At 38.5% G+C, this 25877-nt stretch overlaps 1 protein-coding gene across 1 annotated transcript in view; it reads right to left on the reverse strand.

Moving 5' to 3' along the window:
• Nucleotides 1–25877, reverse strand: part of tmem8b (transmembrane protein 8B) — a 38910-nt gene that overhangs the window by 3440 nt on the left and 9593 nt on the right. The window contains exons 4-12 of the mRNA XM_018672886.2: nt 25038–25171; nt 23882–24150; nt 20911–21293; nt 13205–13301; nt 12266–12389; nt 9090–9232; nt 7571–7749; nt 6078–6224; nt 1126–1242 (exon numbers count right to left, since the gene is read on the reverse strand). Of these exons, the coding sequence (XP_018528402.1) occupies nt 1126–1242; nt 6078–6224; nt 7571–7749; nt 9090–9232; nt 12266–12389; nt 13205–13301; nt 20911–21293; nt 23882–24150; nt 25038–25171 (1593 nt within the window). The remainder of the gene's footprint in view (nt 1–1125; nt 1243–6077; nt 6225–7570; nt 7750–9089; nt 9233–12265; nt 12390–13204; nt 13302–20910; nt 21294–23881; nt 24151–25037; nt 25172–25877) is intronic.

Here is a 25877-nt window from a genome sequence, read left to right on the forward strand (position 1 = left end):
AGAAAAGAAAAAAAATATATAGGATCTTGTCTATACTGTCTCCTACCTTTGGTGCTAAAGCTGGAGGGTTTACATGGTGGAATTAAACAGTGCTTCATCTTCCACTGTTTCTGTAGGATCCTCCAGCTCGCAGAAAGATAACTCTCAGAGCTATGACTCCCACACTTTATTCAATGCAAAGCTTTCTCCAAGGAAGCCACAAACCTTGTTTTCAAACTCATGTCAGAGGTTTGGTGTTAAAGGCTTTTTTTTTCTGAAGAACCTTGCCTGAAAGACTATTATTTTTTATCTTCTCAGTTCAGGGAGCACATTATGACTCGAAGAAGAGTCAGTGAAAGTACAAGCTGACTTATAATGGAACTACAACCCATGACTAATACCCACAGGCTGCAAAACTTTTAAAGCTCCTTCGATGTTAATGTAAAATAGCTTCATTGGTCAGAAGCCCACTGTTTATAGCCATGCACATGTTCCAGCCCTGTGTTAGCTTAAGTGACGGATTAAGTCGTTTTACACTTGCTGGCATGAGGAAACAATGGAGGAATGATGCTGACATGTGTCATCTGCATGTTTAAACAAGCTTGGCCATGAATGTCAAACACATACTACTCTATGTATTAAAACAATTATATTTTATCTGGTGTAAAAAATATCCCTTGAAGAGCAGCTGTAGATTTTTACTGTGTGAACATGTAGAAATATTTTGTGGAGAATAGAGCTGTCTTTGGATCTGAAATTCAGAGATCAGAAGAATATTCTGTCTTACCAGAGAAACTGTATGTTACCAATTCTCAAAATTACCATAAACGGTTTTAATTTGTTTTTTCATGTGTTGTGGCTCTCTGGATTTCTTTTGTACAAATAATTTAGTAGCTTTGTGATGTCATCCTTTTATTTCCCCAGTTTGTTATTTTATTTGCATTTATTTCATTCACATAATTCTTTATCTGTTTTCCTAAACTCTTAGCCTATCCCTTTGCTATTGCCACATTTGAGTTTCCCCCCTAAGATCAATAAACTCTTACCAATTCTTTTTCAAATGAAAGTAAACTCATAATGAAATAAACCTATTTTTAGCTGTAGTCTGCTGTTCTATTGTGCAGCAAAGATATGAATTTCTCTTACCCACGCCACTGCCATGATGCCCAGAGCAAACAGGCTGGGTCCCAGCAGGTTCCACAGACCATGACGGTCCAGCTGCAAAGCCATGGACAGAGACATCGCCCCCAGCAGATACAGCACCTTGACAAAAACCACATGGATCAATAAGAGCCCTTAACAAACACTGTCAACACTGCTACATCCCCAGTGAATAAGAGGATGTGTGCGGTAAATTACAATCTTCTACCCACACATAGTAGAAAAATGGCAACAAAAGGCTTCAAAGTTATATCACAAATTTTTGGTAGTGATTGGCGGTTACAAAAGCAGCAGGAGATGATTTGTAGTTCCTGTATGCGTTCTTTCCTGTTTTGCACCTGTGTCCTGTTTTTTTGTGGCTGTGAGAGTTCTACTTTTCCGAACACAGCTGGTGACATCGTGCCATTGGAGGTCTAGTGGAGAACTGTGTTGCTGCAAAAAAGACTGAATGTACTACAAACAGGCAGGAAAAAGAAATATATGCCTTGCTGAAGAAAAGTGTTGTGCTGCGGGTCCAAGTCAGTTCAGTTCAGTTCAGTTCAGTTAGTCACTCTGGTAAAGCACTATAACAGTTTGTCATTGTTTTTTGTTATGTCACCTAAACAGCAAACCTATTTGGAAAACCACATATAAACCATATTTATAAATACTTACAGGTTAGGGCTGGAGATATTTTATATTTTTCTTATTGTAAACAAATCCCAGAAAAAGACCAACACCAGCCATGGATTAATTCCTGAACAGGCCTACTGGGCAAAAGCCCATGGGCCCGAGGGGCCATACAGACAACAACAAAGACATGCAAAATGACTATAAAGAGATACAAAACAACTGCAAGGAGACACAAAATAACCACAAGGAGACACAAAAAAACCACAAGGAGACACAAAAGACCACAAGGAGACACAAAATAACCACAAGGAGACACAAAAAAACCACAAGGAGACACAAAATGACCACAAAGATTACTACGAAGAGAGACAAAATGACTTGGAAGAGACATAAAACAACTACAGAGAGACGCTTGTAGTCAAAGGAGATGAAAAACAATCACAAAGAAACACAAAATGAACTGACTACAAACAATGTTCTGTGTATCTTTCAGTCTGGGGGTCTTGCTTCTATGGGAAGGGGGGCTTTTACACATCTGTGGCCCATTGTCTCATAATCCATCCATGACACCAACAATGGATCGATCCTGCTAACAAGTTGTGTATCCAAAACCTGATATACTGTAGCTTATTCCTCTCTGCCTTAGAGCTTCATTGTTGTCCAAAAACACCTCAGTGAGCCACACTGTTGTATTGGATGATATTGTTATCATGATATACTATATTATATTGTTTATTTTGACTCAGTCCCACACATATTATCCTTGACTATCATATGTGTATTATTCCACAGCTGAAACATCCCAGGAAATACATTATTTACTCCTGCTTTAGTAAAACAAAGCTACAATGCCTAGTTATCTTAGAGATTATACCTTTTTTTTAATGAAACAATATTGATTTAGATTTGCATCTTTGTAGGAATGAATGGTCTTGGGGCAGAGTACCAGGGGGCAGTAAAGTAAGTGAGTACTAAGAAATGGTTTAATACATTTAATATGTTTGGTCTTTTCATGGGATTTGTTGACAATAAGAAAAATATTAAATAATGCAGCCTCATTCTGTAAGGTTACTACAAGACTTGGCTCTCGACAAATAGAATGAAGATCTGTGTTACAGAGGGTAAAAGCCTGTCATTATATAATCATGCCATCAGTTTAATATATCAGTGGGGAAGTGGTCACTACAGAAAATAACTGTCAGCTTCAGTTCAGCTGAAATCAAAACTGGCATTTCAAAGTGCTTTCTCTGTAAAATATACAGATCTTTCTATATGTGAGAGCCACAATATAACAATGGAAACAAAATGCTAACAATAGAGAGACCCATTCTATAAATAATACCATTTTAACTTTTTCTTTTTTCATTGTCCCTTTTTTTTTTTTTTTTTTTTTTTTGCCAAGCTCACAATTTGACAAAAAAGCCATGGGATATAAAAGAGATAAAGTGAGAGGGGAAAAATCAATAAGCTGTGCTACACATGCTTTGGGAGAACTTAAGCCTGGCCAGGATGCCTGGGGTCTGCATTCTTCTGTCTGGTAGGGAACGTGAGGAGAAATTGGGGATTTTCGAGCAGGGGAGGGATGACCCGCCTGCAGAGGAACAGGACTAATTGGCACACACCAAGGAGGAGAGGAGCAGCGTGGTGCAGCCTGAGGACTCTGTGCAGCAACCGTCATCAGTCATGGCGCACCGCAGAATCATACAGCAGCACCCAAGCATGCATGTATACATGTATTGTATGCAAGCATGAATGCATGGACGCTTGCGGGCGGGGCCTTCGCTATAATGAATCATTATCTGTCATCGTGACGGACGAGCTTGTTGGAATACTGGTAGAAGGTCTATTTTTATCTGCCACATCCAATATATTTTCATGCTTACACTTATACTGTATTTGTGCATGTGGGGATTACAACGTACCCAACACCAGTGACACAATAAGATGGCTTACAAGGCCCAAACTGAACAAACATGTCACTAAAGCATAAAAATAATCTGGATGGATGTTCATTCTTGACGTTTGGGAACAGTACATGGTGAAGATCATCTGAGCACGAAGATCTACTTACTAGCTTTAAGAGCTTGCAAACAAATCTCATGCTTATTTGTTGAATCTTATGAGAATTTTATGTTTCTGCATTATCGTCCGTGCTTTCGCATCTCCTTGCTCTGATTATATAGGTCTCCACTCCTGTGATTGGTTGCCTCTGAGGTTGTTTTAAGGTATAAATTTCGAACTGCACTGCATTGATTGTTTGATTGTTGATTATGATGATTTTTTTAAAACCCATTTAACCCACATAACCGTGTTACATTATGCCTAATTTGAATAACAATGTTGGACTCAAACAAATAAATCCAGCTTGTTGTTGCAACCTAGGGCGTTGTCATCATTCTTGTCACTAATTGCAATATTGTACACACCAGGTTCAACGCTAAAATCTGGGGCAACATCACTAAAAAGAAGTTTGACAGGGCAAGAAACACAAGCAGCCAGATGACGGGTTTTAAAATCATCCAGAGGAATCATACTTGTTTTAAAATGGAAAACAAAGGTGAGCAATAAAATTATTACTCAACTTTGACTGACTGTACCTGCTGTGGTTGTGCACACACACAGGTTTTCTGAGCAACTGACACTTCGGGTGTTCTTGCTTTCAGTTTGAACTCTTAATGAAGAGTTTTTCTTTTGAGATTTTCTGATGATCTGAATGCTCCTGATTCATACCCTGTTTCTTAACCCAGATCTCAACAATTACTTTGGTGAGAACAATGGTTGTTAAGTTGTACTTCATCAGCAACATAATTATCCTTTAAATTAATTCATATGATTCTGATATGAGTTGAGATTCACAAATCTCTCGAAGCTCTTTATGTAAACCAGAAAAGAGGTCCTTCTAAGATATCCTGCTGACATGCTTGTGAGGACATTTAAACCTCTGAAGGTCCAAATGTCACGGACACACACACCACAGTATCAGGTGCTCCTGGGTCCTTCACCCTCTGCTGCTGCTGTGGTCATGGACATAAACAAACAAACACACATACACAAGCAAACAAACACACACTGTCTCTCTTAAGTAAAAACACACACACACACACACACACACTTTTCCACTTGCCAGTCCTGACATGTGCGATTTGATTAGTGACTGCGTACTGCAGCGCTCAGCAAAAATGAAAACTCTAGAGGACAGCAGATGTTCGTATACTCACCCTCCCTCCCACTACTCCACCCCCTCTTCCCCCCCCCCCCTCTCTGTCTCATTTAGACGTGGACACACGCACACACACACACACACATACACTTTCCCTGAGACTGCTCCATCTTGGTGCGCAGCCAGGGAGTGACCCAGGGAGAAGGTGCACCTGTTAGTGTTTTCCACCGCAATATGTCAACAACCAGAGAATTTAGCACCACGCACCGTTGATTCTAACACATTGATCTTTTAATTTATTACTCAAAATTTAGGCATATGCGGTACTCATTTATAGCTCTCTTGCGTAGCTCTACTGCTCTCCTTCTCAGTCCTCTAATCCCTCTTTACCTCAGGGCTTATGTCGAGTTGTCCACCACTAACTTGGAGCTCTCAGCTGAAGTGCTGCCAGACTGCAACACATGACAGTGGACGTGCGTTATGGTCAGGAGATGTCTGGTTCCAATCACTGCCTACGTCTAACATTTTGTCAAGAAAATCGAACACAACCAGGCAGTCAGAGCCTTGGGTTGGGAGCTAAAGGTGGTGACATCGTCTTGTTATGCAGTGGCAACGGGCGGGGAAAACCTCTTAAATGGAGGGAAAGTGACATATGAGCTGGCAGGGTTGAGACTGAATCACTATCAGCTCATAATAAAACATCCGAGGGTAGAGTACCTTCCCCCTTTGGATGTAGCCATAACAAAAATATGGGTTCATTAGTCTCTATTATTAATGATGCTGTTTGTACACATGTATTGTCTTGTCTTGTCTGTTATTTGAGTCTGTTAGTTAGCTGTGTCAGATGGTACATTCATGTTGTGTCATGTATGATGTATCATGTATGAAAATGTATTAAGAAGTGGTGATTTTACCTATCCGACACATTCACAATTTTGAGAGGTAGAAATGATCTGATAGCTCCCAACACTTACACTTTGTCATGATTTAAACCACTTGAATTAAAGTTTTATTTAAATGCAAACAAAAGCAGCATTCACTTTGAATATCAGGTCAAACTTTTTCTACACCCACTGCTCTTTGACAAACTACAGTTCCATAGAAAAGCTTTGCATTTATTCATTTCATTTAAGGATAACTAGGTAGAATTACAGCAGGAACTCACCTGTTTTATGATGGACTTTAGCCTCGCCATAGCAATGACAGTGACCCACACTGACATGAGCGAGCCGAGGAAGTCACAGAATTGCAGGACATCATACTCCATGATGCAAAACACCACGATACCTGGCTGGTCACATGCATGATAGAACTGTCAGGAGGAAGGACAATGTTTAGACAGATGGTACAGATTAAACATACTGCATAGGTGCCATTTTAAATAATATGAAATTAAAGTACATTTTTTCACAGTAAAATTGAACTCCTATTAGATGAGTGCATTGTGTTTTTTTTAAATACCTGACAACAGCTAATATCCACACTATTGTTTGACTACCTGAATGTGGTCTGTCCGTTATGCTCTGGTTCTTGGCACAGCCCAGATATTTTCAGACTAATTGAAGTCTTTCTAGTTTGGTCTAAATTTAGACCAAAATTAATAATCTATTTTAGTTCATATCTTGCCAGCCCAGTTCCAATATCCTGTTTACCTTCTAAAAACATTTCATTTTGTGTTTGTTCATGCTTAGATAACACCTCAGTCTTTTCAAGCACATTTTTTCTGATTAGAACAAATGTCCCTCATATTAGGGAATCCCTACTGAATCAAAATGCTTTGGCAGTGATACAACTTTTGTTTCCTCTAATCAAACTAATCAAATGAACTATCTGTAACTAAACAAGGACAATGTTTTCATCAATGTTTCTCAGCAAAATCCAGTATGTGTATCCTTGAGGTCTAAGTGTGGATTCAGACCAAAAATAGCCCCACATTAGAGGTAGTGGCTTAAGGGGTGTGTTGTTTAAGGTACCAGTGTGACATGAACTATGATCAAGGAAGTCCAGTTGGACTAACAGATTAATGTGTTTAAAGGTTTAGCAGACACCAAAACACAGCACTGTGGTTTATAATACTCAGGGGGTGTTTGAGGCGATGTGTTATTAAAGGTTCTGCTGAGACATGAGATAAGATCAAGGAAGTCCAGTTGGTGTAACAGATTAATGCATTTAAAGGCTTAAAAGACACCACAACAGTTTATAATACTCACAGATGGGATTTAACAACCACTGCAACTATTTTATCTTTCATCCCGAAGATTGTGCAGTAAACAGTCAGATATACTCGTTCATGGCTCAAAGTAATCTACCATGTACATGCACTTGTATGTATTTGATTGGCTAATGCAGTGCTCTGCTGGCTGATGTTGGGTTGTAGCAGAAGTTGAACCAATTTTACACTGTCTGACTTCATAACATTTTGAGATGATCATGATTGGCATATATCTGTCACAGTAATTTAATTTGTTTCTCTTATGTGTGCAAAAACAACAGCAGCTGCAGATGAAGCAGTTGTTTGTGCTGCTGTCACACCCAAAAATATTTTATAGGTCAACTCTAGGTTTTGTTTTGTTTTTGTTTTTTTTCTTTGTGTGTGTGTGTGTGTGTGTATGCAGATGGCAAAACATGCACCATTTTGACCATGTGGCAGTGACTCACAGTGGAGAAGAACATGGTGAAGATGTAGACTGATGCCTCCAGCAGGTAGTGGCTTCGGATGGCGATGGCCACTGGCGGGACGAACATTAGATTGCTGAGACAAAGCAGCAGGGTGGAGAGGAGCTGGAAACTGTAGGAGTAAGCCTCTGAGTTGTCTGTGCATCCCCAGCCATTCCAGCCTAACACACACACACACACACACATGCACACATATACACACAGTCAATACTGCATGTTGATCTAAGAAAGTAAAGATCTAAGAGAATAGAAAGCTTTTGTGTTTGCAGGTTGGGAAAAAAAACAGCGTTAAAGCAGTTTCCCACTTCCTTAAACTCTATATAAACTTTAGGAAAGTCTTCCTAAGTCTTTTGGCTGAAGGGATGAGAAGGAACTTGCCTGTAGATGAATCAGTTTGTTTCAAAAGCTCATCCCTTTAGAAATTACAGTATCTCTTAAAATCATAAAGTGTTTATCTCTCGACAATTTGAATGCTTCATCAGCCCTTTGTTCTAAACAGATATGTGTGAAGTTGTTTATCCTGCACAATAGAGCCTTCTGGTGTGAACTCCCTCCTATGTTAAAACACCGCTGCTTTGCCACTTGAATTGGATCTTTATCAAGTGGCGGATTGGATAAGACAGTGCGAATTAAATATTCGTGAGCACTGTTGAACGGAGGCTTTCCAGTGTGAGACGGACCAAGGACGAGTGCTGAATGCAAAGGGCCTGCCAGGCAAGCAGTCACACATATGAAGTATGACAATGAATTTAACTTTGGAGAAACCAGCTCTGATAAAAGAAGATCAAAGGCAGGATTTAAAAAAGCCTCAGAGGACATGCTTTGTTTAGTTTCATAAGCTCATCTTTTATTAAAAAGCTGTTCGTAATTAAGAGCGTGGTTTATTGTCTTATCAAAACGGCTTATATTAGAAGATTAATACCAAGTCGCTGTATGACTCGTTGGACAGCGGCACCTACAATTTAATTGCTGTATTGTCAGTTCAGTTCTGGAAAATGACCTGTGACACCCAGCATTACTCTGTCCCATTTCCTTGTCAGTTTGCATGATGTATTTTCCAACAAATTAGACATTCTTTGCAGCAGTGATGACCCAATTTCCTCACAAAAAGTTTTTTATCTTATCTTGTATGCAAAAAAAGCTCTTGACTGCTAAAAATCACTTCCAATTATTAATTCATGGTCACACTCTTTGCTAATTATTAATTACTCATTAATAATTGAAGCCACTGTTGAGTATACAGCATATTTATACAATTATTTCTCCACTTCTATCGAGCAACTTGCTTTGTTTTGTTAGTAATTGGCTTCCACAGATTAGTGAATGCGAATGCAATTTGAAAATAAAGTGGACATTAAAATAGAATCAAAAGAGGACATAAATAGACCACCTAATCTGAATTTACAGGAATTTGAATCAACAAACCAAAAAAATGGCTATCCATATGAGGGTGCACTCATAATGCAATGATTTGCAATTAATTTTTCAAGTAAATTATTACCTGCTTTGCATTCACATGCAGCGTAAAGGTAGTTGTTGGTGCGGAGAAGCTTGCACTGTCCATATGTCCCACAGTCATTGATGCATGGAGTCAGGTATGAGCGCATATACACCTCGGCTGTGATGTTGGTGCACGCCTCAAATCTGAAAAAGTCACAGACAGGCAGAACATTGAATGAGGAACATAACCGCTGGTGAATCTAGGCACTTTTGTACCAGACTGAAGGCTGAAATTTGCCACTGTTTCACTCTTAAATGGATCCCAACTGACATACTCTGCACTCAAGCTTTTTATTTGTGGGTAACTGTTTTTAGCTGCGCTGGAGGCATGACTCTTGAGATGTTAATGTCAGTGTGCAGTTTGGTTCACAGCTTTGGTCCAGACTGAAATGTCTCAACAACTACTTGATGGATTGCCATGAAGTTATGTGCAGACATTCGTGATCCCCAGACAATGAAACCTACAGACTTTGGTGATCCCTGGACTTTTCCCAGTCCTGCCATTATAAGGTTGACATTTGTGGTTCTTAGTGAAATGTCTCAACACCTAATGGATGTATTGCCATGACATTTTGTACCAACATTTATGTTCCCTTCAGGCTATTTGTAATACTTTCGATGATCTCTTAACTTTTCATTTATCCAATATTTTGTTTTATGACCAAATACCTGCAAAATCTAATGACATTCCCATCAGCCTCAGCTGTTCTTTGTGTTTAGCACTAATTAGCAAATGTTGCTAACACACTAAACCAAGACAGTCAACATGGTAAACATTATATCTGTCGAATATCAGCATGTTAATATTGTCACTGAGTGTGTGTTAGCATACTGACCTTACCATTTAGCTCAAAGCACCCCTGTGTCTAAATACAGCTTCACAGAGGTAGTGAAGTCTACATGGCTGAAGACTTCACTTCAGCACTTTGAAAATCAAATGGTTGTTTTAGGGTTGTCAGATGCCAGACAATGTTACTCTGAGAAATCTCCAGCTTCATAAAGCAATTTCAAAAGTAATTTTCCACAAATGATGTCTGTGTTTTATAGACCAACAAGGGATCTAAAGTTCTACTGCGATTGTTTAACCTTCATTAGGTATCTCAATTAGGTCCTCCATCTGGAATTTTTCTACATAAACTTCCTATATTTAGAAAGAACTGTCAACTCCATTTTAGACTTCTCATGTCAGCATCTCCTATTTTGTATTATTTCAACCAGAACGTGGCTTTTTTGGGGAGAATTTGTGACCTGAAAGAGGTTGTTGTTTTGCAGCTAACTGTCGCCCACAAACTTTGTTTTTCTCTGACACTACATGGGGTAAAAGAAAAACCTTGTATGTCTGTGTTTGCATTGTAGCTTATCTAATTACTAGCTTCTACAATCAATCACAGAGAATGAAACTATGGGAGGTATCAAACATGTTTTTTTCTCTTTTCCCGGAAGCCATTTTTTAATTGACGCAGCTGCTCGCTTCTTTATTTTTAAGTTATATCAATCAACTTAATTGTTGTCTTAAAGACTACCTGTCATTCTCTCTCTCTCTAACAAGACTTGACTTAAGCGCGTATAAATGTGTAGAAATCTAATGCATACAGTAGCTATGTCAATGTTTTCCACATTTTCATATCTCAGCAATGCTCTCATGTGAGGATGAGACCATGTCCCACACCATCTGTTATTATGTGTTATTCAAATTCAATTGGAACTCCCAAGTGGCCTGGGAAAAAAAATCAGCTTAATTTCATTCTGTTCACATTTTCGTGCCATTAAGGGTTCTGCAAAACAGCTCAATCTGGTGAATAGCTAATACTTAAGAACTCATGAAGAAGAACATTGCGTTGGACAAGTTAATGGAAGCACTTTCTCCACCTTCTCTCTCCAACATTTTTCACACTGACTTTACAGCTACAGCACTCAGAGAGAGTGTGTACTTACTGCCTTCATCTGTGGATTAAACTGCACATGAAGGTGGAGAGAACAATTGAGATTACAAGATAATTTCTAGCTAAGAAAAGATAAGAGCTGTGCTCTTAAAAAAAAACAAACCAAAAACAAAAACATGTTTTGTCAGTATAATGCATTATGGTCTGCTTAATTTACTCAGTGGAAAAACTAGTGTCTCTCCCTCTTTTACAGTACATTTCTATGATGATGAAGATAATAAGCACTTGCTCTTTCAGTGTAAAAGACTAACACCAAAATCAGACTTTCATAATATATATATTTTTAAATGCAGGTCTGTGTCCCATTACAGAAAGGACATATTTGAATAATTTTTAATAACAAAACATTTTCTAATACACAAATGTGGTAAAATATGAAAACCCTCTTCCATGGCATATGCTAGGTGTGCACCAGAAGCACATTCATGAAGCCAATCCCAAATTAATCTGCTGGGTGACAGATGGGAGGGGATGTGGCTGACTGAGGGAGGCTGCACAGTTTAAACAGTGAGCATGGTGTCTTCATTAAAGCACTGAATTATTAATTTTTGTAAACAAACTAGTGATTGTTAAGTGAAGATGAGGTTTTAAGAAATACTGAATGTCCTATTTTGCAATTGTCTTCCTGTAATTGACAGCAAATATTGTCTCACAGAGGTTGCTGTGGGGCACTGGGACCGAGCCAAAGAACTGATAATGAGACTGTCAAATATTTATGAGCAACAATCATTCAGCTAGTTTCAGTGAATTTTCTGCTTGTAAATGATGTTTAGGAGACTTTCTGGGTTCACTACTGCAGCACATACAATTGTTCCCATTTTAAAGGAATAGTTCGACATTTTGGGAAACACGCTCTTTCACTCTCCTGCCTTTGTACAGATTAATAAACAAATGAGGTGTAACCTGTTGATCAGTGAGCTCTAGAGGTGCTGTTAGGTGGTTTCTTACATTTGGACAAAGCTAGGCTTGCCCCCCCCCTTTCCAATCTTTAAGTTAAATTAGCCAGCTGCACACTGTAGCTTCATAGTTAGTGTATAGTCATGATAGTAGTGTTGATCATCTAAAAGAGGGAATAAGTGTATTCCCCAAATTGTCAAACATTTTCTTTAAAGACAAAAATGACAATTTTTTGCCAGCATTAATAATTCTAAATGTAGCTGATAAAAGCAGGGTGTAAAGCACATAGAATAAACACGTGAATGTCAAAATACATTTGCAGTTTTCCCTGTCTTACCCATGTTCAGTGGCACATAGAGAGCGCAGACTGAGGTACCATGTGCCTGTTTGCGGGTAAGGAATCCTCAGTTTGGTGATATTTGCAGAGGCGTTCACAGAAAGGAAAAACCCGGCCACTGATTCTGCAACAGAGGAAAATGAAGTGAAACATAGAGGGTGACACTGGAAGAGCTTTACACTTAGATCAAAATTCTAAGTAAAAGCAACAGTTTCTGAGAAAAAATGTCATTTAATCGCCACTTAAATTCTGCACTGAAACATTTGAAATTGTTGAAATACTGAAATAGTTCAAGCTGCATTCAAAATACACAAACTGAAAGAAGCTGAAGAGTCAATTTAAGTGTAAGCACTTAGGTGAAGCTGAGGTATCGGTTGAAATGATCATGCTGAAAGGAGTTGAAGACTCAGTTGAGGTTCAATCACTTAAAGTAATTAAAATGTCAGCTGCGTGTAGGTGATAAATTGAGCTTTGAGAGTGAGTTGACATGGACGTCCTGAAAGAAATTAGCACCAGTTCAAGTGATTGGACTGAAAGACGATGTAGTTAAAGCAAAACAGTTGTAAATTGTGTATGAACAGTCAAAGTTTTGGGAGCTAGAAAGGAGTCATTCCTATGTTCCCCAGGTCATATGCTCCCAAATTCTATATAGCTGCAATATAATGGGAATCTGAAAAAGATGTTTCCCCAAAATGGATCAAATTTGACCTGAACACAATAGGAGGGTTAATGTGTGTTAACAGATTATTGATCTGGGTAACGTGGATATGTAGGAGTGTTTTTGCTGTTACAGTGAGGACCTGAGAGACTTTCACACTCATAGAAAAAAGCATGGATTATTTTTAATATTCTTATAGGACAGTTTATTAATTTGGGGGGTGAGGGGAAGGGGGGGTTGGTGTACAAAACATGCAGCTGTTTCAGTTAAATTTGACATACCTGATTCACATTTCAGCGATGAGTTTTCCCGCAAGAAGAGAGGCATCCCGTGATTCAGGCAGCCAAAGACTGTGACATTAGCTCCTTTCAGCACAGACTGCAGGAGGGAACACAAGCAAACGTCATTCATCCGTCCAGCTATCAACCATCTGCTGCCATCATGCTCGTGAGCTAACACTGTTCATTATTACCTCAGGTCTCATTTCCCCTCAGCTGCGAGATAGTAAACCTTAAAACCAACAAATCAAGAGAAACTGCTCTCCCTCTGTCAGCCTCAGGCACCTAAATGAAGATGTTGGCAGTTTATCTCCTTAGAGCATCAATTATACATTAACATGCTCATGCATTAAAGAAAAAATCCTGGAGAATTATTCAAGCGTTGGGAACTGCATATGCTTAATACAAACTGGCTCATTCTGCAGAGAGGTGAACGGAGGCCACTACAGTCCAATTTGGTATCAGTAAAAGAACAATGGGAGAATAAATAACAGCAAGAAATACTGAATGTGTTAATAAAGCATCAGTGTCCACTCAAGCACTAAATCTGACACTTCAGAAAGTTTTGAAATTCCTCAGTGTTTCTGTCTTTGGGAATGAGGAGTAGGTGCAGCAGAGCATCCAGGTGTTTTACAACCATAGTGGAAAGTGTCCAACTAAGTTACTTCACCTGAAACTGCAGCTTCTATCTCAGACAAAAAAACTTTACAGAACAAGATTCAGCACATTACATACATTTGCTTTGTGTCCACAGGGAAACAGGCCTGGTACTTTGGATAACTTAAGGCAATTATTTCTTGAATAAATAAGATTTCTATCGCCCCCGTAGCACAAAATGAGCATAATGTATATGCAGGGAGTTGGCAAAGTTGTTGATTAATGCAATAACTCAACAAACACTTTGCCAGGTGCTGAGATTTCAAGCTTCCTAAATTCACCATCTGGCCTGTACTCTCTTGGTAGTAAGACTCAATCATGCCCACTGGCATTTCAAGATAGTCCCTCCCTCTCTTTTTGTCCCAACTCTCTCCCCACAGTTTGAAGATGAAGGATTAAACAGGAAACGCTCATGGACAGAATGCTGAATGGACCCCCCCAAGACACGAACACAGGGGACACAAAGAGGTCAGGAAGCCCCCAAAGCCAAACTCTCTATATGAAGTGGCTGTTATCAACATTTCTGGTTGGTAAGTCAAAGAGCTCAGTAAAAGCAGAGATGTCGGCAAGGTCGGTCTGTCAGTCCACCACTTTGGACCAGTCTGAAATATCTCAAAAACTATTTGATGGATTGCTATGAAATTTACAACAGATATTCAAGGTCCATAGAGAATAATTTCTGACTTTAGTGATCCTCTAGTATGACTTTTCCTCTAGTACGACCATGAGGTTGATGTTTGTGGTTCAGAGTGAAATATCGACTTTGATTGCCAGGAAATTTAAACAGACATTTAAAGTCTGTGGATGATGTATCCTAATGACGTTGGTGATACTGAGATTTTTCCTCTAGTGCCACCATGAGGTTGACATTTCAGTTCTTTACTAAAATATTTTGAAAAGTGTAGAGTGGATTGCTGTGAAATTTGGGACACAAATTAAAAGGCCATTATGTCCAAATACTTATGCTAACTAGCAAATCTTTGCAATGAACTTGGTAAACATTATATCTGTTAAACAGCGTCACAGAGCCGCTAGCATGGAGGTATACTCGCTCATTCTTGTTTTGCTCTTGATCCCAATAGGAGTCCCTTAATATATATCTGCCCATAATGAACCTAATAGTTATTTATTATTCTTATGATAACTTTGTTTATTTGTTTCTACATAAAATAGCTACACAGTGCAAAGCCCACACATTAAGCTGAAGCTCAGGCGTCGTTTTTAACAGCACTTACTGTATGGTTACAGCAGAGTTATGGTTAACCAGCAAAATGTTACTCAAGAGACACAAACGCTTCTGCTTTATATAAGGAGATGTGTGTACATATCTGTGCCGAGGGGCCCATCATCCCATAATCTGTCCATACAAACAATCAAGCCCAGAGAGTCACAACAACAGTATTGTTATGGATGTTTATTATTAAAGCCTGTATGTCTGAGAGGATACAGTGTGTGATGAGACAGGAGGAAATAAGTTCAATCAAAATTGTTGCCCCTCCTCGTGGCCTAGAAAAAGCTCCACAGAGGTCTGACATGACTCAGCAACCCTTTTAGGGCTTCATTGTGTTTTTTCTCAGTGTAATTGGCCTACCTGACACCTATTTGAAAACTGAGCCAAAATAAAGAAAAAAAGGAAAAGCATTTTCTTGTGTTGTGGTTGAAAATCTCATTACTTGTTCTACAGTTAAAGAACACCATCATAGGGCTTTAGACATTTGTTTTCCTCTGCTTTCAGCGATTAAGGTGAAGAAACAGGAATAAATAAAATTCTCACTTTAACTGACATGTGTTGTAAATAAAATTCCAGTGGATTTTTTAAATGTTAAAAATATGATGGTATGTCACACTATGGTTAAAAATATGATGGTATGTCACTCCACTCGTGAAATCAATAGGATCAATATATCCCAAAAACATTTCTATTTCAATCCACAGAGAAATCCCCAAAATGAGATTAACAAACAACCCTATTTTTGCACAAGCTGGAAAATGACATTCTAAAATAAAATTCTTATGTCTTTAACCCTTTTGATTACAGTCATAATCTCACTCTCTTCTGGGAGGTAAACCCCAGGTTTAGTGATGTCCTCACCCCGCCCCAGCCTGTAATTAAAGCTGTTACTGGGCTTATTATGGGGTTAACAGTGCCATTCATGATTTGGCTTAAATGAGACTCTCCTGTGTTTCTGTGTACTGCCTATTTACACCGTACTGAACAAATCAACAAAGGTAAACTACATAGCCAATAAAATGTTAGAGTTAATTTCCCCTTACCCAAGTTTCATTTAATTTAATGTACAGTTCAGGTTATTGCAAGTCCATCAGATTAACATTACACAGCTTACTTCTGGTACTTTACAGGTAGTGACCCCCCTGATGGAGGCAATATAGAATGTGTAACAACCAATAAAGCATGGCGTGTTTTTGCAAACCATAATCCTTATGGATTTATACTGAAGCTCACACTGGTCTGCACCTTGCACTGTGTTCATTTTCAAAGGTAGAAAAAAAGCAGCCTTCGGAATCAGTGCATTTTTCAGAGTCGATGCACTGTTACACCCCTAATATTTGTTAACCGCCTGACAAATGATCCTTCCACGCTGTGTGCCCACAAACATCCTGGTTCACCAGGAAACACATGAAATTAAGGAAGAAAGATGCTCTCAAGATGCAGATGATTATTTTGTGATCCTTTTCAAATCTGTCATCTGAACCATTTGCGTGGCACAGAAACCAGGAAATTCCTTTTGTGTACGACTCCCCTCTGCCTGTCGGTGTGGAGCTGAAGTTAAGATTTTGCTGATAACTTTCTAGGCTCAATCTGTCTTCCAGCTCCATCTCATATCATCTCCCCTCAAGCTAGAGGCTGGCCGCTCCTCAGCACCCTGCATTGTTGCTGTCCAGTAACCAGGGCCTCGAAAAAGAATTTCAGTCTTTTCTAAAAATACCTCTCTGTTGTCGGGGTATTGTTGTTAATTTATGTTCAGTTCTCATTGCCTGTTTTTTCTTTTTTTTGTGCCACATTTAAAATTCATGTCGAGGATTTCAATGTTAATTTTGTTTGGGCTTTTATTTATTGCTGTTACTTGTAAAGCACTTTGTAACATTGTTGTGAACATTGCTACATTAATCACGTTTAATATTGTGATTTATATGCCTGATCTATTATGCAGCTGTTAGTTATGATTGTGGAATGTGAGTGGCAGAGGCATAATTCAATCAGGAGCACTATCTCTAAACAATGCAGTGCTCAAGGTGACTGAAGAAAAAGTACTGTAGGAAAACTTCTGAGCAAACAGCTCTTCAAAAGCATTACTACAACAGCATAGATATTTCTACCATGATCACAAAAATGCTGCGTATACAGACAACTTCGGATGAATGCCAGTTTATCTCTGTTCTGTACTCATGTGGCTTTTGATTTGCTGAATTTCCCAGGAGGTATGCTGATGACATTTGCCAAGCAGGACACAATGCCAACTGATGCAAGAACATGGATGAAGCTGGCATAGTGCAGTGCTATATACTGCACATCCCAGTGCCCAAACTAATTAAAATAAACTCAATGATGAGTTTTAATTTCCCTTAGTAACATATTAAAATGTCTCACGTTTTGACTCATATTGGACATTATGATTAAAAAAGGTTTTGCAGGCTCATACCAATGCTGCTTGGCAACAACAAACATGAACTTTTATGACTTTTTTATTTGGGTTTCAGTTCAGTATTTCCAATTAAATTAACCCCTTGATGCCTGAATTTAATTTACAATTGTATAAAAAAATTAATTATTTGTGTTTTTGCTTTCAAGCTGATGCTAAATTAAGTAGAGATTGTTAATTTGTCTATAGCACATAAAATAGAAATATACATTTAGGTATGATGCAAATTAGCAACAATAGGCATTAATGGTAACCGATGGTAAATTTTTTATTGAAAAATAGTTTACAATTATTTACACTATAACTACGTAACTACAACTATGGATGTATAACTACCGGAATGTAGGTCACACTCCAAACGGTCCTACGGTAAAGCAGTGCTTGCAAAAGGTTCCTAGGCACGTATTTAGAATGCACAAACCGGCATTGGGGGAATGCATATGCTATTTCGGCTGCAGTCCGAATGCAAACGGTATGATGCGAATTTGCAACAATCGGCGTTAAGGGGTTAAACATCCTTTTACAAAAAGTTCTCAGATATAGGAGCCCAAAAGTGACACTGAAGACAAATAAACAAATGAATTAATAATTGAGCATGATTAATTAAAAAGAAAATAAATAAATCGTCATTCCCCTCCTTCAAAAAAGGAATAGATTACTGATCAATAAATAAATTAAGAATATTGTTCTGTATTTATTAATACATTTATTTCCATTTTATCCTAATATATATGCAAATGTGTGTAATAAGTGAATAATAAATATAGAAATAAAAATACTGACAGAAAATATCATATGTTTTATTTATTTATTGTCATTGCCCATATATTTAGATATGTTTTTCAGGAAAATTTCTATCAACTCATTTATTTTTAATGTATCCCACCATTTATTAATTAGTTTAATAATTTATTAGTCACTTTTGGGCCCCCATACACAGAGAATAGTGTATTACTGTAAAAAGACATACACTGATAGTGTCTCAAGGACTAATGCTCATTACGGTGCTTACAATTTCTTTCTCTGTATAAGCCCTACCTAAAGAAAACTTTGAAAAATGGATCTACAGTGATTAAACTGATCCACTGCCAGTTGAGATATCAGTGGAAATGAAAGCCATATGCATTCCATTCACACTCTTTCACTGAGAGTGATGCAAGGCAGACAAGCAGCTCCAGCTATTGTCTCCTTAAGCCCTGCAAATCTGCCAGAGTCCCCCACTGGCAATGGCTGACTGGATTCTGCGCCTGTGACAAGCAAGTGACAGATCATCGCCGAAGGGAGAGAAATCTGTCCATAGAATAATATAGCCTGACAGTCTCTCTGAAGAATACATCTTGTGGCTCATACAACAATCACAGCAACCAGGTTTTCACTACAGCATAATGTCTCTGTGACATCTGCAGAATCCATCAACTTAAAATCAACCAACTATACACTCTTGTGACTATACTGGGGAGTGGAATGGAGGGTGGGAGGAGTTAGGGTGTATCCCAGGAATGCATGGGGCAGAAAAACCCTCAGGACCAAGTCGCCAATGCAGGGTTAACACAGAGACGTAAAAACAGAGGTTCTCTTGATTGTACTATAGGATGCAGTGCATGTAAACATGAGGAATACATGAAAATTCTGCAGAAAAAGAACCATTTAACTCCAGGATGATCTTTTTGTGAGGCAAACCCACCATGTCGCCACATCCACTGAGCAATCAGTCAATAAAACATAAAATTAATTACCCAGTCAATAATTATAATTTCCTTAAAAGTCAACAATTTGTGTTATTCTCTGTCATTTTGGGAAATATGGTTGTTTGCTTTCTCACTGGGGGTTAGATGAGAAGATCGATTATCAATTTCATCTCTGTGTGCTCAGTAAAGATAAAAGATGTGTTTAGCCTAGATTATCATAAAACCTGGAAGCAGAGGGAATCAGCATGCAAACCATTTAAACAACTTCAGACCTGTCATATTGACATGTAGGACTACAACAAACAATAATAAAAATTAGTTGCTGATTATTTTTTTGTTGTAGTACTTTCAGCTTTATTCCCATGTGAATACAGCTTTAGACCAATTAGATTTGGAATTGAAAAGCTGTCTCCATGGGCTCACAACATGCAGTTCCTTTACACTGGCTGCACACCTCTTCCTACCTCTAAACAAAACCCAGGTGATTCTTGGATTTACTGGCAGCTAGTTTGCTGGCAATTAAAGTATAACATGTACGAAGTTAATATTAAAAATCAGGAACAGTAGTTGACAGAACAATCTGAACTCAAGGTCTGTTCAGCAGCTGTTTTGGAGCTTTCAATCATATCATACTACTTTTTCTAAGGTCAATAAAGAACTTTCAAACTCAACTTTTAAGCAAAAATGGATGAGAAGAACCTACAGTGGCCTGAATAATATGAATTTTAATATCTGTGGTTCCATGACCACTGAGCAACTCCATCTGCTGTTGGAGGGGTATTTTTACTTGTTTTTGAAGGCCAGCTGTTTCCTCCTGTTTCCGTCTTTTGCACTAAGCTACAGGTACTGTAAGCAAAAGACTCCCTTGATCAATATCTTTTCTGAATGCAGAGAGATGAAACTGATATCAATCTCACTCCCCGGAAGACAGTGAAAAAAGCATATTTCCCAAAATGTCAAGATATTCCTTTGAACTGGATAATCAAAGATATCTGTTAGGGTTTTATGCTTCATCCTTTAGTTATTTCAACGCTGCCTGGCATGCTTTCTATTAGGAGTAAAATGTTTAAAAGTCCATCTGCCAGCCTGTAGCTCTCCAGTTTCTGGCTCCCTGTAGACCTCCAGAGCCACTGCAGGTGCATTCCTAATGCCATTACTATCTGAAGGACAGCTTAACAAAGACATATCAAATCCTGCTTGGCTGATTTTTCCATTTTGTTCACTCTCAATTAGAGACATATGTCACAAGCCCAAACATTGGCGTCTGTTTCACTGTGAACTTTTCCAGCTCCCACAGCAAAGTCTGCAACCATACGAGCATCCATATTTAGCAGGCAGGCTCAGCCAGACACTCTCTGAGCCCATTTATTCACCCTTGCTAGCTGGGGGTTTTTCCTTCACTAACTTGTGCACATTTACTTTCTTGACTACGATCTGATCCTTTGCAATAGTAAAGCATACAGCGGGTGAACGGTGAGGGTGGCAGCATTTTCACACTGAATCAATAGCAATTTAATATTATAGAAATGCCTCTAAAATTTTCTAACATTAAATCAAAGCTTTTTTCCCACGTCCTTCATTTTTTGAGATACAAACTGAAACTAAATTTACACTCTTGTGTCTAATTGAAGACTTACTGTAAAAACTTAAGAAAATAAACTATTAACAGTTTCAGAAATACTTAATGTTTTGAGCAACTCACCATGTTGAGCTTGAGCTCCATGTTGAGGACTCCTCCACTGTCTAAAACTGGCATCAGATTGATAGCGAACACAGCAGCCCTGTCCGGTGGAATTGATATATTCGGGCCAAAGAAGACGTAGAAGTGCACTGAGAAGGTGTCCAGCTCATTGCGCAGAGTTGGACGAATGGGCCAGCATTTGTTGGTGTCAGTGGTGGGGGTGAGGTAAATGATGCTGTCCTCTGAGGTGTGCAGGTGACTGACGTTCTGTGACAGGCTGGGCAGGGCTGCCACTGAGAGCGTGTCAGACAGGGAGAAACCCATCGCTGTTCCAAAAGACTGAGGCATGTTCATGGAGGAGCTGGGCTGTGATTGGTCCTTGGACAAACTGGGCTTGGAGCAATCTGTTCAGAAAAGGAAATCAATTAAGCTGATGACTGTATGAGCTAAACAGTGGTGGGTTTTCATTGGCTTGTTGCAGAGGGTTTTAAAAATGCATCTTGCGACAACCTGCACAATGTAATAATCCCTATCATTAAATCAGACGACCAATCCCCTGCAAATCTCAAACAAACAGGCAATAACCAAGTCAGTTATTTCACTTGCGCTATTATGCATGCTGAGTAACCAAGTCTTTTGCAAATGTTTGAAATGATCCCCTTCGGCTGGCTTCCATAATGTAAACAGCAAGGTTCAGCACTGTACACTGCTTTTTAATGAGACAAAGATTCACAGTAATTGTAAACAGTATGCTTTCACTCAACACAAAGCAACTCACTACAAAATGGTCATTGATGGCAACTGGCAAAGTACCATCAAATATCGGTGATCCCCAAGGGGAAAGGATTTCAAAGGCTTTTCTGGCTCAGCCTCGTTTGCATAGTGTTGTCTTTGAAAGGGTTTGAAGTATTTTGATGGCCGTTCAGGCAGCTGAAGCACTCCTAAAAATACCAAAATAGACCTAAATATAGCACGTGTTTATGTATGTACTGTATATGTGTGGGTGGCTGGGAGAGGAAGAACTGTGTTAACACGCTGTTTTATAACATTCATAATCTAAAGAATTGGATTCTTTATGCTTTTCTTACACAATATAATACATAGACACTCTGCAATTTCCAATCATTATATATACTGACAACAAGACACCTGAATGAAAATACAGTATAAACAACAATAATAAATAGTGAAGTGCAACCTAGTTTTCCCACTGTCTAACCACCCACCGTCATACTTGTAAATTGGACTGAATTCAAATAAGGGCACATATTTCTGAGGCAATTCATAACAACAATAACCAATAAAAGCGAGAAAGCATGAGCAGGTGAAGACTCCAGATGGTCTTTTCCCTGAACCTGAGGTGTTCTTCAATTTAAATTCACAAAAGGTCAAGTAAGATCTGCCTGGCAGGCAGGGGGAGAGACAGAGTGTGAATAATTAGTCTGTGTTGCCATGGTGACAAAGTGCACTGTACAGTGTCGAACAGAGGGAGGGGATCACTACATGGGAGTGGACTTCCCACAGATTTGTGAGCCATCCCTGTGGAGTGAGCATAAAGAATATCTCAGCTCTCCACAACCCAAAAACAGCATGTAGCACTTAAGCGTGTGTATCACTGGCCTCTTAGCAATCCCATATGAATCGCCTCAGTTTGGGCTCTGGTCTTCCCTCGAACAAGCTTAACAGTCCAGCTGTGTCTGTCCTCCCTTTTCTCATCAAAACACAAGTCCAAAATTCATCTCTTGCCCAATGTATTTGTAAGAAGCATGAGCATCTTGAACACAATTTGAAAGCCACCTAGAGATTTCTGCTTTGATACAAGGACAAAATTACACCAAAGAATCAGTCATTTTTTTCAAGACTGCCTGTGTAAATTGAAAGCCACAATCTTTTACACTTTGACTGTATAATTTTGGATATTGGATATGATACGCTGCAGAAATCGACTTTGAGCTTTTGTTTGGCCTAATTTATGACTTTTCAGGTTTATCAAAATCACCCCAGTGGTGCCTTAAATTACACTTCAAAAGCAGCAGGAGGAAAAATAATGAACAACCCTGGAATCAAACAGCTAAAAGATTGTGGTGATAAACATTGTCACAATTTATGTGAAAACAATGAAAGACAAGAGAAAAGTCAACACAACACCTCTAATAAATAATTAAATGACTTAATTTAGTACCTTGGTTGGAGTAAAAGCACGAGGACCAAAATCTTGTTAAGTGTCAATACAGTAATTCTTTCTGTGACTTCATGAGACTACATAAACAGGTAAGTGTTCTTTTCTTCTCAGTACCTCACAGTTTTTAGTTCAATATACCAAAATAAAATGAAATCTATTTGTTTTCCTGCCACAAATTGCTTTGCCTGCTCTCCTCTACTTAGATTGGACAGGATGACAATAACACTGGCAATGCACCATTACAATACTGATATGATTTTACTCCATAACATGGTAAAAAAAAAAACAAAAAAAAAAACAAAAAAAAAACAACTTCTTCTCATATTTTTAAAGTATGAGTAACACTTGAAGCGAGATTATGCAATTTTTAAGAAGAGGAAGGAGCACACTCAAAATGAAAAGGTAATGTCATAATAAATAAAACACATCCTGTCTCAATTTAATTCAATTTAATGAATGGTTTTGCCATCATAGCCTGACTTGGTATGGTAGGACCGCTAGCTAATAGTGTGGGTTAGTTAATATTTGCAAACTTGCAAAGTAGATATTGTGAGCTGTGTAACTGACATTGCTGAGTCAGTTTGCTGACTTTATGACTGTTCTTTTCTTGTAATATATGTAATATCCAGCTATTTTTGGCAAGAAAGGCTGCTGTTAAACCCTCTACTTCCATGGTCAAACTGATAATGTCTAAGTATCATTTGATTCATGTTTTTAATTTGATTATAGATTGTTTTTCTAATACAAATAAAAAATGAATATTGCTGCTTTATTCTAAGAAGATAAAAAAAAGTACATTAATACTCTCACCTGTGACTTGCACCCCAATTCGGAAGTAGACGTCAGAGTTACTTAGATATCTCTCCACCAGGATGTAGTACCATTGTTCCCAGGCAGGAACAAGGGTGTCTAATTCACAAGGGTTCCACTCCCTGCAGTCGAGGGCACTTGAGTTATGCACTGGTGGCGCCCGTGCTCTTATCTTCAGCACCACGGGACAACTGTCGCTACTCTTGTTCTTAGTGCTGCAGTTTACCAGCTGAACCTTGACCTTTGATATATAATTGGGGATGAACACTCTGCACAAGCACAGACACACACACACACACACACACACACACACAGACGCACACACAGATAAGCACATGTCTTAGGCAAGAATAATACCAATGTACTATAGACTATACACTATCCAGTATGCAATAGAACAGTATTGTACATGAAATGCATTGAAATTATAATTGATGTTTGTTATATTTATGTAACAAAAAATGTTTAAGCCCAAATAATTACTCTCAGAAAGGTACACTATGCATTTGGTGCTATAGTTTAAATTATATAAATTACTTTTATGGTAGCAGGTAAACCCATACCTGTGCAGTATTATCTATCATCAGAATGAATAGTGTTATGAGTAGGTTTGTTAATAACCATACAGGTAATATGAAACTGGTATATATTTATCTATGTATGTGTGTATATATATATATATATATATATATATATATAATTTCCACATATACAAACACCCCCGACAACTCACTTTAGAGGTAAATACATATATATGCAATTAACATTTCAATATCCTTCACATCACATCCTTTTATGCAGCACTCACCCTAAAAATATATCTTTTAAATGAATGTAAACCTGGAGAAAAAAAATTCACATTTGCCTGCTCACAAGACTGAGGCGACTTTTCGAGGAGAGGAATAGTAATAAATAATAATAAAAAATAATAAATAATAAAGTTGTTCAGACCATGAGAACACACTTGGAAATTGCATCTTTTTAAAATGAAAATGCAAGATAACCTTGTAGAGAAAACCCCAGTAAAATTATAACTGAAGAGGCAGAGGAGTAGGTGGACTGAGGAGATAGATTGTGTAAAAAAAAGAAAAGAAAAGAAAAAGCAAAAGAAATACTTAGTGGTTTCGGTATTTGGATACTAAGTTAAAAGACTTACTTATAAAGTGCAGATCTGTTATGGACGGGGATCATCTGGTCGATGAAGTATCCAGGATAGAGCACTGAAATCCCAATGAGCCTCTGGACAATAAGCTGAGGTTGGAACAGATACTGGCATTCTTCAGACAGACCCTACAAAGATAACACAGCAGTGGCTTAGATGGTATTTTAGTGGTTAACTCACCAATATTTCTTAAAGGTTGGTAAAGAAGAGATTGGATATCATTGAGATTGGTTGAAAATTCCTAATGGACTGTGTGCATAAAGCCTGTCAGCCTCCTGGATTAATATCACTCTGTCCTCCCTCTGCCTGCCACACTGTGTAACATGCACCCACTATTTCACTTGTGTTGTTCTGAACCATTAATGCTTGATGTGCATTACTCTGTGAGATGAGCGGAGCAGACAGAATGACTTAGAGCCAGCAGGCCGTGCATTGTTTCCTACACATGATCTGCTGTAAAATTTGTTTTAAAAAGGAACAAGGGCCCCTTTACACCTGATTCAAAAAGACAGGTGTGAATGCCAAATGAGGTCCTTCATTCCTGTCAACTGATCAGTAACCCCTCCTGCTCGAGCCACAATTACTGTGGCATGTCATTAGTCCGGGAGCGGCTGAGGTGACCCTTTGATTTATTACAGCCTGTCAGGTGGACCTGTACATGTGTCTTGTAGAGCAAGTTTTGTTTTAATTAAGGCTCAACCAATATGGGTTTTTGAAGGCCAATGTTTTTACACTATAAGTGCAGACAGCTTTTGATGGTGTTCAATACCTTTAAATTTGACCATTTTCATGCCAAAAAAGACATAAGCATTAATTTATTTTCCCCAGAATTTC

Source organism: Lates calcarifer, linkage group LG13 (genome assembly GCF_001640805.2).
Source record: "Lates calcarifer isolate ASB-BC8 linkage group LG13, TLL_Latcal_v3, whole genome shotgun sequence".
Lineage (NCBI taxonomy): Eukaryota > Metazoa > Chordata > Actinopteri > Centropomidae > Lates > Lates calcarifer.